The following is a 19,449-nucleotide window of genomic DNA, read 5'->3' as shown; positions in this document are numbered from 1 at the left end:
AGAGCAAACACAGGATTTCAAGAGAATCAGCTTTTTAGTATGAGCATTAGAGCAATAAGAAGCTTCAAGTATATATAAAAAAATAATCAGTTGATTCAAATACTTGACTATTTACAAAAAGACAAGTTATCTGCTCTGCAGGAAGTTCTCAACCACTCCCATCACTCAAACAAAACAGCGTTTTAAGGACAGACGCAATTTTTGTAACTACTATGCATTACCACATTGACTTTTCTACACTGAGTTTTGAAGTGGACTACTTTAAACTGAAGGCTTAATAAGCACATTACATTTAAAGTAAGTTTTATAACTAGTCTGAAAAAATCCGTAGAATAGTTATGCAGGAACAGTTTTGAAGTATTCAATTAAAAACAAAAGTTATCTGTTATAGCAGCTGCACAGGTCTGAAACAGTGGTCATGTATAAAAGGAAATTTCACTGTTAATGCAATGGAAGTATGCCAAAAGATCATCTTCTTAAACACATGCAGTTTTAATCAAGTAGAAAAAAAATTAAGGTATCAAGATTACTGGTGCTAGGCAGCAAAATACAATGAATGAAAGAGATCCTCCATCTACAGCTATTCTGCAAGAGGGGAAAAACATGCTAATGACAAGTTTTTAAACTCAACAAGGTTTATGGGGGGAAAAAAAAACCCAACTCATTTGTGTAGCGGTACCTTGATTCAGCGTTGCAAATCAATCCTATAATCAATACTGCATATACCCACATATCCAACTTACCGACACAGGAGGTTTCATATTATTTATTGTAAAGCACAAAACAGGCATTTTAAAAGTGATAAAGTATACATTGAAAAAGTACATTTATATCACAAAGCATTGACCACATAATTGCAAATACATTTGCTGGAATGTGTACATCTACACTAATACTAAAAACAAACCATTTTTTCATTTCTACACAGAAATATTACCTCCTATCAGTAGTGATAGATATTTTGTACATTTTCAAAAACACTATTTTTTTAACCAAATTTAAGATCTTCATCAAGGCGTCTGCATCCATACATTTAACAAAGGTTTTTTCCCCCACACAATGAAGCAAATACTGTATTGTCCACTTCTTATTATTGGCCCTGTGCAGAAGAGATACATAAGAGATACACAAAAAGTTAAAGAAAATCCTTTAAATCGAGCTAACTCAGGAGTGAAGCCTTTAAGAAAGAAAAATTGGTTAATGTAAATGGTGGTGGCTTCTTGCATGGTTTTCAAAACCCTGGGAGGAGAAAGTTTTTCTTCTTTTTTTTAATAAAAAAAACAATCACCAAACATATGGATAGATACAGAACTCAAGTTATCAGGTAAACAAAGTCATCTACTCATTATTCTGATAGCTATTTTGCTAGAAAAAAAGATGCATACCCCAAAGGAACAAAGCAGGAGACATGCAAAAAAATATCTACAACCACTGAGACAGAAGCCAGCCAAAAACCACTTCAGGACTGTACCTGTGGCGCTGGAGGATGCTGTGGCATTCCCTGGGGACTTGTCTGGGCGTAGTACGCTGCCTGCTGCCTGTAGTACTCAGCCCACGCTGCGCTGTAATCTGGCTGCCCGCCCGGAGGAGCCCCAGCGGGGGCAGGAACAGCTTGACCTGCAAGGAATTGGAATTACACAGCTCTGTCGTTGCAATAGAAATGAGAAAATCTCAACATCTCAGCACCTAACACGTGTCACCTAGCAATTTTCCTCCAAGACTCTGAATAAACTTGTGGCTGCTTTTTTCAGCCTGAACACACATTCTATTACTTTAATGTAATGACTCCCATATAAATCAAAATTAAGGAACCGTAAGGACAGTTTTTTCAGCCTCTTGATTCATAGTCATGAATCACGTTTAAAGCCTGCTGACCTAAACAACAGTAGTATTTAAATACACACCAAGAGGCAAAACTTTTAGCAATCCACCTAGACTAATTTTACCTTATTTTACAGACTGCATTCATTAGCTCAGCAGATGCCAATTCATTTACTTCCCCAATACTGGCATACTTCATTTAATTTCAAAGTTATTGCAGGTTACATTTTTCAAAAAGTGCAATAATTTGTTGTAAACATTTACTCCAGTACAGAATACAGTCCTGAAATGTGCTTCCACACTTAGTGGAAGTTCTAATCTCTAGAAACAAGAGCATGTACAGACACACTCTCAAAGAGAGCTCAGAATTACTTCTCCTTTCAATAAAATCAACTGACAGACGAAAATCCCAGTGCCAGACTGATACACAGGGACTCTTCAGCATACTAAAAAACCAAGCAAAACAAGAAAATGACAGCCAACCTTTTAGTTGTGCTGTTCTTCCACAGGAGATCTGTCACAGACATCTTTACTCTCTTTTTCCTCCAACTTCAGAAACACCAAATACACCCCTCTTAGTACCACTCATCTTTACAATTTCTGAGAGGTGTGAGACTCCAAGCAAAGCAACACTCTCTATACTCTAAATATCTGTCCACACACACCTGCAGGCACCCAGACAGAATGGTTTTATATGCAGGGCTTTATTTCAAGTTTCCTGAACTTCCAAATCAGAACTTTTATTACTGTCCTATGAAACTTATTGATTTATAGTCTTAACAGATTATTTTTCAAATCAAAAGTTCTAGTCAGAATTAGGATACTACCAAAAAACCACTACTTCTGCAAGCTTTTTCTAAGATACTAGGAAAAAAATCCCCCAAACCCAACAAAAACAAATCACCATATCACATCATCCCACAGGAAATAAATAAACCCAAGCAAAATGCAAACCTGCACCCTGTACAATTCCATGTGCACCCAAAGTGTCCATTCTGTTATGAACAGAAAGGGGCAGCTTCCACATGATGAGGGTTCAAAGTTTTCTCTTCTACCTGAAACCACCTCACTTTTTATTTGAATACAAGATCACCACTGAGCAACTTTGTGAGGAACGTGAGGATCAGAAATGCTAATGAAGTTTTTCTAGAGTATTTTTTCCAGAAGGTTGGCTTTGTTTGGTTGTTTTTCTTTAAATACTTAAACAAAGAAACTTCACATGAAGAATCCTAGCTATTCACACTACTCCTACACGTGTGTAATCTTTAATCCTCTCAAAAACATCAAGTGTGAGCAGAGAATATGAATATTTGGCAAAGCATGATCCTGAAAACCATCAAAATACAACCTTCTATTTTCCAACTCTCCTTACAACTTAGTTTTTTCCACTTGCACTGTAGGTAAGCTCTGAAAGTCTATCCATCTTTTATTTTGGTTTATACAGTAATGGAATTTCTTAAAAAAAAAGTTACATTTCTTAAAATCTTTAGAGCTGTTTTCACATTTAACAACTTTTAATGTACTACAGCTTACAATTTACACTTCTGATCAATTATTTTAACAAAAACTATCTTTAACAGGGTTACAAATTATCCCAGGGTACACTCTTTCCAATTTCACCATTACTGTGAGATAATAACTGCACTTATAAATTACTGTCACTGCAAGAGGAAACATGAGAAACATAGAACACATCCCCTTTAAGGAGGACTGAGAAAGGAAACACCAGTAGATTTTATAGTTCAACATTATCAAGGGTGATTCTAGTAAAAGTAAACTGTTTTGTTTCTTCTTTCCACTACAATGCTAAGGAATCTTTTAAAAACACTCCTCTTTTATTATTGAGTCCTTTAACTGTATGTCAAGCCCACAATATATGGGAATGACTTTAAATAATAAAGTTAAAAATTCTGATAGTGACATATGGATCATTTACTAATGATCATAACTTCATGTTTAAAGGGAACTGTTATCCATGAGAAACTTTTTGGAGTATTTGCTACTCAAAGCAGTAGCCCCTGAAACAAGGGTTCAAAGGGTTCAAGGGTTCATCTCCCCTGAAAAGGGAGATGGACTTTGCCACTGTATTTCTGACTCAGGAAACAGGTTAATATTCAAGTCACTGTTCAATGAAAAATACAGTAAAGTGTTCCCCATGATTAGTAGAGTTATATCACACCAGTAGGAAGCCACTTTGAAAACCCTATTATTGTTTGGATGGGCATATTCTGGAGTTTTTTAGCATTTTCAGATCACTCATACTTAACTAAGTGCAAGAAAATCCAAAGCACCAACTGCAATATCACTGGCAACTTGTTCAGCTTCCCACAAGGATTATCAAAACAGTTTTTTTCAGCAGCAAAACCAGAACTGACTGGGCTCAGCAAGTCTGAATTTCAGTTCAGCTCTCCCTAACAGTGCTTGCTGAAATCACCTGTGTTATGAAAAACCTGAGTTGTCAAAGAGCAAGTGACTTGTAATTGCCATCCTTTGGCACAAGTTCATGGGGACAGAAGATATCAGTACTACAGGAAGCACAAATGGTACTGGAAAGCCTGGAGACGACAAGACCTTGCTGGTGGACAGCCTTGCTGTCCATCAGGTCTTCTACTGATGTTCTACTGTTCATGAGGTGGGGAAAACCAGCCCCATTTAGCATTATGTCAACTCCAGCTGAATTCCTCTTTTTTAAGTGGCTTTCAAGATAAATGGTATCTACCACAACAAGCCTCTGAAGCAAAAAATTCTCATGATTTACAGGTAAGTTATGTAGGTCCGGCCAGGAGCTCTCCTTCAGGCAAACAACTCAATCTGAACTAGAAAAAGGAATTAAGATGAGAACTGCCCTTGTGTTTTTCCTCTTATTTGACTGTCTTGGCATTTTTCACATTTGACATTTCAAGACCAACTATTTTTTATCTCCCAATGTGTTCTTTCCAACTCCTCTTTGGAATTGCTCCCATAAACTCTACCCCAACACCTTGTAACTTGCTATTATTTAATCTGTGCAAGTGCAAGACTAGTGCAACCCAGACTTTGCTTTCCAAGACAGCAAATTAGAAAGATAGCAGAGAGCCTACCAACAAATTACATGATTTAAAGAAAAGTGAAAGCCACCCATTTCAGAATGCAAGCCAAACTAACAGAGACATTAAATTGAAAAGAAATAGCTGAATGAACCAGGAAGAAGAAAAATGGGAAGGCCTATTATCTCAGAAATCACATGTTTGGGAGGTGTAATTTTCTTAGTCTGACAGTTGTTGAACTAAATACTCATTACGTATTTTCTGTAGAATTGATCACTTTTACTGTGCCAAAATAAAAAATATAGTTATGTCTTGGCAAATAATTATCAATGCAGCAGAAGGCTGATAAGAGGAATTATGCATGTTATTGATCTTAAATCTGAATGTTTTTAATATCCAATGAGAACACAGTGCAGTAGGAAGACAGCAGAACAGCCACCAAACCCTCCCCTGCAGACAAAGACACATCCCAAACCAGATGGTGCTGTATGCCAGGCCAGAGATACTGGGAAAGCACTGGCATTCCTGGGTGCCCAGCCCTCCATGTCCTGCAGCACCCAGGGCAGGACACCACAGACATAACACTACCATGATTTAAAAGGTAATGGCACCTTCTGCCAGTGCATGAAAACCACATACTCTCTCCTTATACACAAAATAATGAAATAATCAACTTAACCAGCACATTAATTTCATTTTTATAAAGAAAGCTACCAACAACATATAATCTGCAGTTTGAATACAGCTCTAAAGTGCTGCAAAGCAAATACTATTTTAAAAAAGGCACAGTATAAATGATAGCTAATGATGATGCTTTAGTATAGTAACTGGAAACACAGGAAACAAAGCACAAGAAAAAAATCATATGTAATCTGAAGAGAATTGGAAACAATTACCAAACATAAAAAACCAATAGCTTCATAAAGTAGATCAAAGTGAACTTCAAAACTTAGGAAATGTACTTTATAATATTCAGATTGAAACATTTAAAAGTTGCTGTTTCCCAATGATCAAAGACATCTCATTAAGTTTGAAGCATTTTTGTAAAGCTGATTACTAGCCTGAGTACCATGAAGTGCCTAAAAACAACACAAAATTTCAAGTCTGTTTCTCAGCAGTATTTGGTTCAGAAGACATGACTGTGCATTTCATTTTTTGGGGGGTAAAAGCCCTCATCTCATCCAGCAAAATAGACAAGTCTCCTACAACATTCCACTGTGAACATGGAACAGAAAAAACAAACAGAAAACCCCCTGCACACTTACCCATTTTTTTGTAGTACTCCTCCCAGGCCTTGGTATAGTCAACCTGCCCTGCTGGTGCTGGATTTGGCTGATCTCCTAAATTACATTAAAAATAGTTAAACTAAAATTACAGGGGTTTGTTTCACACATAATTCAAGTAATAATCCACTGAAATTTTCAGTAACAGTCCCACATGACATGACTCAAATCTGACACTATAAACCTTTGTGGTACAAGCTACTACAATTACAAACTACTAGTAAAAAAAGACATGCTTTCAAGATTCAGGAAGTGCATACCACTAGCAATTCAAAATACCAAATTTCAAGTGGTAAGCCTCAGCCAGGCACAAAAATTAAAATAATACAACTAAATACCACAACTGTAATTGTCCTAAACCCACTGGAAGTGATGCAACCATTTAAGGAAATGACAATCACCAGCTTAGCTCATTACATTTTTATTTATGACTGCTCTATGTAGTCATTAAGTCAGCCCACATTGCAGCAAAATTCTCTTTGGAGTATATTCCAAGATAAATACATTACCCTTGTTACTGCTGAAATTATGAAAAGCAATATTGAAGGCTACAAGCAATAGGTTTCCAAGAAAACCAGCTGCTTAAAATAAATTTACCTGACACAGGAGGACAACAATTAAAAATAATGGGGTATGTACACCTGCAGCAATGAGAAATGTGTCCATTTCACTCAATATCTACCTTGTCCATTGGTTTGGGTTGTAGCTGGTCCACCAGGAGGGGCTGCAGGTGGTGGCTGTGCTTGCTGCTGATAATAGTGAGCATAATAAGCTGCCCACGCTGCTGAATTGGGATCTGTTCCTGGCTTACCTATGAAAACAGAACATAAGCATTTATAATAGCACTACTATGAACAGAATGCTGTCCTCAATTAATCCTGTCCTAGGCATTCTTATTATTCTCCAAGGAAAAATCTATCTAAACAAAATATCCATGTACATCCTGAAAGTATTTTTTCTTTCTAGCATAAACTTTTGATCAGGTTTCAGACCAATGTACTATACAAACTGTACTTTCATAGAGCTGGTGAGATAAAATAACTTTAGAACCTTTACTACTACAATGCCACTTAATCTCACATGTGGTAAACAGAAACAGATTTTTCAAGTTTAAATCAACAGTCATGTCAATAAATGGCAGCAGCAATGAATTACTCTAGCACCAAAGGATTTCAGTGGTTTTACTTTTGTTAGAACCTCACGCTAATGACACTGGCACCGGTGGAGGAGGCATGCCAAATACATTTTTCTGAAACAGAAGAATACAAGACTTACTAGGTGTTTGCAATGCTTGGCAGTTAAACTTTAAGGTAACAGTAAAATAGAGAAACACACAGCATTTTAAGAACCTGAATCCACATACATGGCTATTAAGCATCACTGTTTACTTACAACTTTTTAGTATTACAAAATAATAAAACAGTTGCATCTTCTGCATCTAACTCCATGGTTCATTATTTGTATCTACATCTAGGTAGGCCAATGATGCTGCTTCCTAGGGTTTTATTGGGGTCTATTTCTCACATTCAGCCTTTAGGAATGGCTTATTCTTGCTGAATCATAGAATTATTATATTACAAGATTGGCAATTGACAATACCTGAAAATCTACTATTAGAGAACATAATAGGTTTTACACAACCAGCAAATATTTGTGAACAGTATTTGCAGTCTTAAAGAATAAAAGTATCTGCAAAGAAACTCAGCCAATTGAGGAGAGAATTTCACAAAAGGACATGGACACAACTGACAGAGTAACTATACATGGGAATGGAAATACAATCCTCCCTAAATGTGAAACAGGTAAGGCAGTGAGTAATGGAAGAGGAAGAATTCCCCTGAAAAAGGCATTCAAGAAGAACCCAGAGCAATAAATTAATGCTAAATGAAATCCTGTGACAAAAGTCAGATGTAACCACTTCAAATACACACAGAAAAAAATGTTAACACACTACTTTCTGTTTAAATTGCACTGCTTCCATCAACAATAGTGGATTTAAATTAACACTTCCTATATTCTAAGGTTACCTGCAAATATCAAATAAGCCATTGCTCAATTCCTCCCCCTCCTCCTTAGCTACTTCTCTAGAGCAGAAGAACACAGAGCTGGATTCATTAATTTCCAAAGAAATTTGACTGTAGTAACTAGCTCCACTTTCACATGACAAGGGCAAGCACTGTTCTGGAGAAAGCACCTCTGAAAAAAGTACTAAAACAACCCATTTGTTACACTGGAATGAGAAACTAAGTGACAACTGTAGAAAAATCATTCAAACAAATGCTAGTCAAAAGAAACACCAACTTCAACGGCACATATGAGAACTTCATTTGATTTTTAAGAGAAGTGTTCATCAAAAAAACAGTTACAGAATCATCAAGATGACATCAAGGGAATATTTGCCATTGTTTCTTACCCAGCCTTTATGTAGATAAGTAACTTCAGAAGAGTAAAAAAGGTTGTGTCAAACAGGCTGTAACTTTTTAGCAGTGGTTTTGCATGAAATACTTTGCTTTGCTGAGACTAAGTCACTTTGAGCCATTCTACTTCTAAATGGAGTCAGCAGGCATTTGAAACACTGAGCTGAGTACATGCAGAGCTACCTTGTGCAGAAGTTGGGGAACTAAAACCAGCAAGGGCTCTTTGCAAAGTGATACATGTGATACATACATGGAGTCCCTTCTGCACTAACTGAATCTATGGCAGGAACAGTGGCCATCATAAAATACCTGTCATTGATAACAAAAATAGAATTGAGATATTCTGGCTCAAATTGTGAGGAATTATAATTCCACCTCAAACCAATGAGGTACAACAAACTCAACCATCTAGCCTTACCATGCCTTCTGTGGCTGATGTTCCATTTCCCCATATCCTCTAGTCCAACCAAAGGATGTAAACTTTAAGAAAAGCAGGATACTACAACTTTGGAAGCTGTAATTAAGTAAGAACTCCCAAACTCGACAAAGATAAACAGAAATAGAAGAAACAAAATCTACAAAGATAGGTTTCAGAAGAAAATACAAAACTATGATAAGCAAAAGCTCAAAATACACAACCCTAACTAGTTTTACTGTATTAACAGCAATTCAACAAGGTTTTAGCCCTCAAAAGGGAGTCAACAAAATACACTGGAGCATCAGACTTTTGAAAGTAATTGTAATAGAACAAAACCTAGAAATATCATAGCATTAACTGCAAAAAGACAAATCAGTAAAGATTGCTTAAAATAAAATACAAAATCATTTACTATTAGAGAAAAGACATCCTTATTACAGAACTTTATGCAAAAACACTGATTTTAAGAAAACTGAATTGCACAATATCAGTGAACCAAGACTTGCAAAATGTATCATAAATAGTGATGCAGTATCAGTAACATTTGTAAAAAAAAAACGTACTCCAATTGTAACAATTAAATTTCAACATTTCACAAGGCACATATGGAAAGTGCAAAACATAAGTAAAGTGACAATCAGTGAACAAAAGCCAGAAAAACAGGAGCTTTTCAGCTTCAGGAGTGTAACATAAGTAACTGTACAATGCATATACTTGTAAGGACAGAATGGATGTACCTGAAATATTCCAGCACTACAGTACAGCTGTGCATTTCTTACCTGGGTCTGGTGGGTTTGGTGGCTGCCAGTGTGGATAAGCATTTCCCCATCCCTGTGGAGCATATGGAGCTGGAGGACCACTATAAAAGATCACACACACAACAGTGAGAGGCAGTGCCGGGGTCATCCCACACAGAAAAAAGTCAGCTGAGGCAATACTCACTGAGGTGCAGGACCAGGAGGGCCTGGGTTGTAAGGAGCTGGGTTATATGGTCCCATGGGAGCTCCAGGACCTGGTGGCCCAGGAGGTCCATGCGGGCCAGGAACAACACCATGGGGACCATGGGGAACGGGTGGACCCAATGGATTCACTGGACCCTGTACAAGGGTGGGACAGAGATGAAAATACACCTTGAGCTTCTCTATTCTTCAGCATTTTTAAAGCATTTATCTGAACACTCAAAGAAGGTCTAAAGGGTTTGACTGGTTTTAAAGACACTTCCTTGCAGAAAACAGGCTATTTAAAGTTTGATTAGGCTTAAAGGTAGTTAGAGGCAGCTGTGGCAGTAATAGCAACTAAAAACCTGCATTTATTTCAGCTCCTTCTTGAGGAAGTGAAGGATTTTACAAAAAACCTGCAGATTTTTCCACAAGTTGCACTAAACTTCCCACACTCTAACAAGACTATCAGTTCTAAAATAAATCAATTCATCTAAATCTGACTAACTAAACCTGCTTGTAAGATCAGGCACAAAAAGCCTCTAGTACATTTGATTACATGCACACACATGCAAACAAAAATGCTGTGAAACTGAAAGTGTAACTTTGATTAGAACTTTACCCGAACATAACTGCACTGAAAAACAAAACACACAATTTACTATCACTGACATCTTTGAACTTAAGAATTTTTTCATATACACAGAGAATTGGCATTTTCAAGAGCACACTGTGAAGAGATGCTGAAGAGATGAATTGTTTCTTTTCAATATTTTGTTATATTACTTTAAATCCAGATGACCATTATTACCAATTTATTATCTGATTAAATTAATCTGGGAAGTGTAAGAGCAATCCCCACAAAGGAGACTTGCTTTCTGCTCTGTTTAGCTGTAATAGTAAACAAAGAAAGCAGTTAATTATCCACTCACTCCAATCTTTTCTTCTATAAGTTGTCGTGCATAATCTATTTGCTGGGGTGTTCCACGGATAGTAAACATCTTCATGTTTGGATCTGCATTAGGTGGAGGATTTCTCTGAAGTTCTATTCTAGCACCAGACTGTTGGCTTATACTTTTAATAGTTTCACCACCTGCAATGCAATACAGAGTTTTTATGATGTGCATAAAAGCAAAAAATACTGATTCACATCAGAGAAAGTCAACTGCACGGAAGCCAAAAAGACATGAAAAGGCACCTATTCTTCTGAGCTGTTCAAGAACATTCCAACAACTCAAATAAAACCTCTTCAGTACAGTGTAGAGCTTTAATAGCAATAAACAAGTAAAATAATTATTTTAAAGGTTATAAAAATATTACTCAGAAACAGCAGCAAAGAATTCCTACAATCTTGTAGGTATTTTTTATTTATGTAAACATCTAATATTAGACATTAAAAACAACTGACACACATGGTTACCAGTAAATATAAACTTATAACCCAACCTCCCTATAACAAGGGCAAGGAAGCCCAAATGACAAAAAAGCCCCACAGAGGCTGACAAGGTAACTGGATCCTTCTCTTACAGGGTCCAGAAAAGTTATGTGTACCATTAGTATATACAAAGTCTCCAAAACAGGGGAAATTGGGCAATTAAAAATTTTTACAAAATCATGGAAACACAAAATATTCTGAGTTGGAAGTGACCCACAAGGACCATGGAGTCCAACTCGTAGGGAAAGGCCCATACAGGGATTAAAGGTATAAACTCAGCATTATTAGCATCATACTCATCACACATCTCTGTAGCATGGCGTTTGTCCAAACAGAGGAGCTGAGTGGTTTTTAAAGTAACATACAAGGTACATACATAAGATATATTACCTTTTCCAATGATTAATCCAGTTTTGCCAGTAGGGACAATAAAATTGAACTCCTGTAATCCACCAGGAGGCCCCATGTTCCAGTTGCCTTGGCCTCTACCCCTTCCTCGACCACCAGGTCCTGGACCACCAGGGTTACCAGCCTAAAAAGAAGCAGCAACAAATGAGCATGTTCTATAAAATTACTGCAAACAAATAATGCAAACAAGTTAGATTACATCATTGTTAAGAAAAAACTGATTCACTGCTCAGACAATTTTGGTAGTTGAAGCAGTACCTTTTATGGAAGGCCTAAATTAAATTCTAAAAAATGTTCTGTACAATTCTGCATATGAAAGATGAAGAAGGATATAGAAGCAAGCAGAAATTTCACACATACAAAGATGCAATTTTTGTCTGCCTTCTGTAAATGCAGCAGTGGGGCTCATCTAACAAGCTTTTAAACACTGATTACAACCAAAAGTAAGAGCATATTAGCTATTAACACAAAACAGAAGGACCAGTTCTAAAACCAGACATATCAAGAAATGCCATGACTTTGAATCAGTATGGTCACTTGCAAAACTGTAACTGTAAACATTTATATTCCAGACCAAACTTTGAAGTAGATTCAGATAGCACAACTAAATTATTTTTTCTAGTTACACACACTTTTTGAAAACTGTGGGTCTTTCCAAAAGGCAGGCAGGAGATTTTAAACACTAAACAACGTTACCCAACCTGAACACTGCGAAGGAGATCTGTAATAATTTCTGCAGCATGCTGACATCTGTCAGGAGGCCCTGTGATCTGGGCTATTCTATCTGGAGTTGTTCCATCATCTGGAATAAAAACGAACTATTCCAGTATATGCAATCCAGTAAATTCACATTAAAGTCACAAAAACTTACGAATGTGTTACAAACCTGGTTTGAACTGGATCCTAACACCAGCATCATTCTGGATCTTCTTAATCATCTCTCCATTTCTTCCAATTACAATACCTACAGCAAATCGTGGTATTGGAACCTAAAAAAAAACCCCAAACAAGATGTTGATGACACAGATATTACTGAAAAATCCACATAATGAAAGGATTAGAGTTGTTAACTAGGGCAAGACCAATGCCACTTCAGGCTTTTTCAAGGATGGATTTTTTATTATCAAGTCACAAGTCTAGCACATACTGGACTAAGATCATTAAAAAAAAAGTGATCCTATGCTTTAGAAATTCTCATAGTGGGGGCAATCCCAGAGGATTTTATGCTTCTCAGAATAAAAAAGAAAGGAAGAATTTATAGAGCATCTAAAAGGCAGATTCTAGCAGATGAAGCTTTAAGCCTCTCCCTGATGAAGCTACTAGCTTGTGACTTGCTTTAGCAGCTGGCCTTAAATAAGATCTGTAAAGGCCGAAGTCCATTTTCAATAATGTTGTAACATTATATACTTGACCATAAAATTTACTTGCTTATTTGATAAAATCTCCAGCTACTTGAAATTATTTGTAACTGCTGGCAATGTAAAGTGAATGCTGCCCATCATTTAGTGTCATAAACTCAGCAATGATCAAGTAATACTTACATGCCACAATCAACTTTTGAAATCTGGTTAAAAGCTTTCAGTGGTATTACCCAATTTAACATTTCAAAGTTAACATCTCAAAATACAGTGAACAAGTTTTTCAACCATGCTTACGTCTATCCCTTCATTTCCTCCTATTCTTGACCCATATTCGTTGCGCACCTCTCTAAAGCCACCTTGATCGCGAATTAACTCCAGCACCATTTCCTTGGCTTGCTAAAAGAAGAACAAAAGTTTGTTCAGGTACTGCAACATCCAAACGATTTTTAAAAGCATTTAATTGTGAGGCACTTCTTACCTGAACTTTATAAGGGTCTCCAGTTATCCTAAGGGGCTTGTCTGCACCAGTGTTCTGTGGGCCATCTTGAATCATGACCATTTTGACACCTGCCCGCTCCTATTTGACAACAGGGAGGTCAATACTCACTCAAATCCACATTCAGTACCATCATATTTAAAAGATGATACATATCTACCTGCAATTGTTTAATTGTCTCTCCACCTTTCCCAATAACTAATCCTGCTTTACTTGCTGGAATCATAATTTCTTGGACTGCATTTCCAGGTCCATCACCATGGTGAAATCCAGGTGCAGGTCTTCCCTTTTCAACTATCTGATCAAGCAATCTTTTTGCTGACCTGTGAAAGAAAAGACACATTCATAAATATGTATCCCTGCAAGTATCTCTTGCCCACACCTATTCTGCTTGGCAATTTTTAAAATTTGAAGTTTCTGCAAAAGAATTATGGTTATTATTACTAAGAAATATAAAGCAATCTCAATCAATCTGCAAAAGTAACTTAAACTAACTGCAGAGCAATAAAACCACTCCCATATTGGAATTTAAAAGATGGTCCTTTACTAATCATATTTAATGAAGTTACCTCCTCAAGGTCCCTGAATATAGTTACACTCATCAAAGCTTAATTCAGAACAAAAGCTGCTGCTTGATTCAGCATGCAAAGTAAGGACATTTGTACTTGTAACCACTACCACAACAGTGGACAAAAGCAAGTATATATTCACCACATGTGTCAGGTCAGCTGCCACGAGAGCAAAATCATGATTACAGTCCTGACATCAGTTAAAAATACTTACTGAACAGACTCTGGTGTCCCAGTTAGCATACATGATCTTTCAGGCAGGCCTCCACTATCTGCAATCATAAAATAAAACCAACTTAGCAGCAGTGTTAAGTCAGAAAGAGACTATGAAATTAACCATAATACACAAACTACTGCATTTTCATATTCAATGAAGCAGAATAATCATTGTAGCCCATTCTGCATTTCTTTAGCCCATCATAGTAGTGATTAGCACAAAAAAAATTCACCTGTATCTTAAATGAAGGTTCAGCCAATGAGAAGCAATGAGCAATCTTCTGCACTTCCCACCAACCACCCCCCATTCCCCCAGACAGACAGACAGACAAGTTAAACCCCCTCACAAATAGTTACCAGGTGCAATCTGTATTTTGCAGCCAGACTCTTGCTGTATGCGTGAGATCTGCTCTCCACCTCTGCCAATTACTTGGGGAAAGAAAACACAGAGAGGTTATTTGTACTACCAGCATCTGCTAACAGCCCCCACCCGCTATGGCACAAGAGCACAGCCGTGTACTTACTGAATCCAACCATCCCATCTGGAACTTTGTACTCCTCTGTCATCACAGACCTACAGGCAATGCCAAACAAAGACATGACCATGCAGAGAACAAACCAGTACTACATTTACATTTATCCTCCCATTAAACTAAAGCAAGCTACTGCCCCACCAGCAGCCTGGCTTACTTGCCTCCCAGTAACATTAAAAGTCATTATGCAAGCACAGTTCTACATAAGCTGACAACACACAGAAACACCACAAAAGGTTCAAGTGTCGTAGAAATCAATCAGAAGTTTCCTTCATTCTCTTTATTAACAGACATGCAGTACAGAAAAGGTTACTTTTCTGTAGCATTTTAAGTTTCAGCTGTATACCATCAAAGGATGTTGCAAATTCTGGTATCTCAGAAGTGTCCAAACCACAAGAAGAACAGCTGGATCTAGTTGTTTAGGTAAGAAATGAGTGGAGAAAACAACGAAGTTGTAGTCTGAATGATTTTATTTGGTTTTAGGTCATTCAGCTTTGCTTTTTGTTTACAAGATGACATCACCTTTCTCTTCAGATCTGCTTCCCACTTCTAGCTATGCTACCTATGCTGAAGTAGAAAAACCAGCCCATATATTTTTCTTTTATTAGGCTCAATCCACAGCCTAGGCCGTGGAGAAAGAAAGGGAGAGCAAAGTAGGTACATTTTAACTGTCTGACCTGGGACTTGCTAAAGCTAAACTTCAACACATCACAGAAAGACAGAATAAATGCTTCATGTGTTGATACCATTTTTTCAAAAAAATTGCTTGAAACTGCTTAGTTTCAATAAAAATCCTATGTAAGATGTAGTGTAAAACTCTTACCTTTGCTGCTGATGCATCGGTGGTAGCTGATTTCCAAAAGCTACAAACAAACATTGTTAAAATTAAATTTAAACAAGTGGTACAGGTTACAACTAAGCTTCTCCTTTGAGAACAAAACTCAATTGTATCAAACTTTTGTCCAAGTTTACTTTTAAGAAGTGTTATCAAGAGGTTTAAAAACTATAAGGACTCTCCACTGTTGCTACCACCACTGTCAGTTTTACCAAGCAGACTCCTGCTGCTTCAACAATGCAAGACAAACCCCCAGCCACATTTTGGATCTCACTTATTCAAGTGTCACCTACCAGAACACTTTCAAATTCTTGTTCTGACAATGTTACACTTGTTTAGGTTTTTTTGGCAACAAAATAAAAATTACTTACAGTCATTCTGGGGAGCAACTTTCTTAGCATCTGGTTGATCTGAAAAATTAAGATTTTTTAAATTTTTTTTGCCAAGAAATTCAGGAAGTCTTTAAGCCTTTTAGTGTGAATTGTAAATTTCCAGTGCATTTTAGCCCCCATTTTTTTTTTTCCTTTCTTTCTTTTTCCTCCTCCAATTTCAGGGAGTTGATCATCTGAATAAAAGAAAGAATCTCACGAACACTCAGCACTTGGTTAGTATAGCTGAAAAGACGTTAGGTTTTTCCATGTATCTATCAGTTTAACAAAAGGCAGCTTTCAGAACGCACTGTGTGTAGATAGCTCACAGATACCCAGTCACTGTAACTCAACTAAGACAAGGAACAAAGTCCAGCTTTGTTGGCTGCTCAAGCTAATGATGCTTCTATAGTAAAAAAAGAAAAAAAATCAAATCCATACAAAAATCAACAATAACTTAAAAAATAATTCTGACAATGACCACAAATCTAGACCGAACATCTGAAAATACAACAGTATCACATGGCAATGCAATCTCAATCTGAACGTTGATATGAAATCTCTATCCAGATATCAAGCATTTCATAGCATAAAACTTCAAAAAAAAAGAAAAAAGCAGATTCACAGTAACTACATCACTACTGTCAAAATCCTTTCTGTACAGTAGAGAAATAAAAGGCATCATGAACCTGTATCTGAAAAGATAACACTTCAGATGCTTCCTTCCCACCCCAAAATAAAGGCTACACGAACCACCATAATTTATGTGCAGCAAAAACTCAGCCACATATTCCAAGAAATATTTGTGTCAATCCAGAAAGATCCACTAGTTTATGTCATGTTTACATACTAAACACAGGTAATAAATAAAAATTCCTGCCTTTAAAAGGAGAGGGCATTCCCTCCCAGTGTGTTGTACTGCTCGGACTTGTCCAAGAGCCATCTACACATAAAATAAAAAGAATACATTACATATATCATCTGAAGCATCATTAGCTCATTTTTGTATATTAAAAACCTCACCTTTAATAGAAAAAAAACCTTTACTGTAGGACACAAGAAATCCTGATATAAAGCCTTAGTTACATTCTGTAGACTGAGTTTCAATCCTCTTAAAAGAAAAAAAAAAGGCATTTCTCTTTTGTGAGACCTATGAGAACACTTCAGTAAGTTCCAATATTTCTTCCTGTAATTTAGATAGGATTTGGTGCGTATATTAACCATATCAAACCCTGTTAAGTTCAAAGTGGATTCTCTGTAAGAGACAGAAGACGACACACACACATTTCAGGAGAAAACTTTACTGCAGTGCAAGGCAAATCAAAAAAGCTGCAACAAGTCAGCGGATTTAAGTATGATCTTATCAGGGTTCACACGTGCTGTAGGCTGAACTACTACACTATACAAAAGAGTCTTCAATGTAGAAAATTTACTTTCCTATGTTTTTTAAAGTCCTATGCTTTTACAATGAAATGCATTAATACTTTTATTTGAAACAGTGCAGTAATAAAGTTAATGAAGCAATCCAGCACTTCCTGCCCTAATTGCAATTTATGAGTTATAACCAATCCCACTCAACCACAAAAGACTTTAATGACACCTGCATAGGCATTTTGCAACCTGAATATTTCTGTCCCTTTCCCCAGCATGCATTTTTCTATTTGCAGCACTTAAACCGCATTTAAAATACTGTGAAATAGGCTTACATTCACATCAGGTTAGAGCACAACGATTTAAAACTTCCCCACTAAACTGAAAAAATATGTCATGATCTATGAGGGGACCAAAATGTTTTAATGCTCTGCCATGGAAAAAAAAAAAACCGAATCCACAAACAAAAACACCACCTTCAATCTTTCTAGCCCAGTGGCCACGCTCCACAAAAATAAATGCAGCAGGAATGAGTGCGTACCTCCATCCTCAAGAGGTCTTTTCTGCCCTCCATAACCGTAGTCGTTTGAATTCATTGCTGTTCCAGCATCTCCTCCAATTTTCGCTGCAATCTAAACAAAAGGCAGATGTGAGCCAAGAAAAAAAATAATTAATTCGGCCCATGTTCATTCCCCATCTTCTAAAAGATTTCAGGGATTTAAACAATGCGCAATAAAAAGAACCCAAATCATTAAACAAAAGGCCAAAACCAGTTTTGTTCATAGAGGTTTTCTTTAGTGTTTTAAAAGACTTGTGCTCAGACTTCGGCAGCAAAGTCTCCTCAATTTTCCTCACCTACAAAAAAAATCCCAGGAAGAACTTGGCCTTTAAACACCAAAACCTTCTTCCTAAACGGGATTTTTCTTTCTCTACGCCTTCTTCGCCAAACACCGCGGTATCTCACGGCAGGGCCTTACCGGCCAAACAATTTCAAAATCCGACCACACCGTGTCCTCTAACACTACCAAAACCGCGACCGCTTATAAACAGGCAAGGCGAACATTTCGCCCGAGAAGCGACGAAAATATCGCCCGTGGTGCAGAAGCTGCAAATAAAGCTGCGGGATAAAGAGCTTCCGCAAGGGCCGCCCTGGCCCCGCAGGCCGCCGCGCTGCCCAACCGGTCCGAGCAGGCTGCGGGCGCCGCAGGCGCCACAACCCGGCCCGCGCCGCGGAGCCGCCGCCCTCCGTCCGTCCCTCCGCCGCGCCGGGCCCGGCCCGATAACGCGCCGCTACTCGCCCGCCGAGATTTCGCCTCCCCACCGCCGGGGAGGGATCCCGCGGGGCCGCTCCTCTCACCGCCGAATCCCCTCGGGTCGCTCCCGGTACTGTTCGCGGGCAATGGCGGAACGGGGCCACAAATACCTCGCGGCCCAGGGCGGGCGGGTGGCGCAAAGGGGGCGTGGGGACGGGACAAAGCTCCCCCCAATTCACACACACACACTCATTCACTCACACTGGCAGAGGGGCCCCGCTCCCCGCAGCCCAGTGCGAAGCGCCCTCACTGTTCCCGCGGCTCCGAGACCGCGGCCTCCAGGCCCTGAGACCCCATTGATTCGATGGAGCCACACACACCTGCCTAGCCCTCTGCAGCGCGTCTTTAAAGGCATCGTTCACTCCTCCAGCCCCGCCGCCACCTCCCCCGGGCGCGCCCGCGGCAGGAGGGGGCACCGTGGAATAGTCCGCCATGGCCTCCCCGGCGCCGCTCCGGCCGCTGCCGCTGTCTGCCAAGAAAGAGAGAAAATGGCGGCGGGCGCGCGCCTTTCACATTCCTGCGCGGCATCGTGCTCGGGGGGAGCGCGCCGAAACCTCGCGAGATCTCGGGCGGGATTTCATTGTGGGCGCCAGAGAACGGCGGAGAAGCCTCGCGGCGTTTCTCCCGGCCCCGCCCAGCCG

General features: G+C 38.6%; 1 protein-coding gene across 14 annotated transcripts in view; it reads right to left on the bottom strand.

The window, feature by feature from the left end:
• FUBP1 (far upstream element binding protein 1) overlaps positions 1-19,353 on the bottom strand; it is a 33,662-nt gene extending 14,309 nt beyond the window's left edge. For 10 of the 14 annotated variants that reach the window (XR_011680619.1, XR_011680623.1, XR_011680624.1 and 7 more), the window contains exons 1-20: positions 19,129-19,353; positions 18,037-18,127; positions 17,005-17,067; positions 16,128-16,166; positions 15,745-15,784; positions 14,913-14,962; positions 14,746-14,817; positions 14,387-14,444; positions 13,764-13,926; positions 13,586-13,684; positions 13,402-13,503; positions 12,633-12,735; positions 12,448-12,548; positions 11,729-11,870; positions 10,836-10,996; positions 9,908-10,062; positions 9,745-9,824; positions 6,813-6,941; positions 6,113-6,187; positions 1,472-1,617 (exon numbers count right to left, since the gene is read on the bottom strand). Coding sequence is in view for 7 of the 14 variants with exons in the window: in XM_071436464.1 (XP_071292565.1) it covers positions 1,472-1,617; positions 6,113-6,187; positions 6,813-6,941; positions 9,745-9,824; positions 9,908-10,062; positions 10,836-10,996; positions 11,729-11,870; positions 12,448-12,548; positions 12,633-12,735; positions 13,402-13,503; positions 13,586-13,684; positions 13,764-13,926; positions 14,387-14,444; positions 14,746-14,817; positions 14,913-14,962; positions 15,745-15,784; positions 16,128-16,166; positions 17,005-17,067; positions 18,037-18,127; positions 19,129-19,242 (1,983 nt within the window). In the remaining 7 variants the exon portion in view is untranslated. Of the gene's footprint in view, positions 1-956; positions 1,100-1,471; positions 1,618-6,112; positions 6,188-6,812; positions 6,942-9,744; positions 9,825-9,907; positions 10,063-10,835; positions 10,997-11,728; positions 11,871-12,447; positions 12,549-12,632; positions 12,736-13,401; positions 13,504-13,585; positions 13,685-13,763; positions 13,927-14,386; positions 14,445-14,745; positions 14,818-14,912; positions 14,963-15,744; positions 15,785-16,127; positions 16,167-17,004; positions 17,068-18,036; positions 18,128-19,128 lie in introns of those variants that run through there. The other 4 variants (XM_071436465.1, XM_071436467.1, XM_071436468.1 and 1 more) reach the window with 4 other exon arrangements.
• Positions 19,354-19,449: the final 96 nt, after the last annotated feature.

The sequence above is a fragment of the Agelaius tricolor genome, unplaced genomic scaffold (genome assembly GCF_023055355.1).
Source record: "Agelaius tricolor isolate 1412-34295 unplaced genomic scaffold, bAgeTri1.0.p SCAF_11, whole genome shotgun sequence".
Taxonomy (NCBI): domain Eukaryota; kingdom Metazoa; phylum Chordata; class Aves; order Passeriformes; family Icteridae; genus Agelaius; species Agelaius tricolor.
Note: the sequence above shows the minus strand (reverse complement) of the source record. Positions and strands in the feature narration are given on the sequence as shown.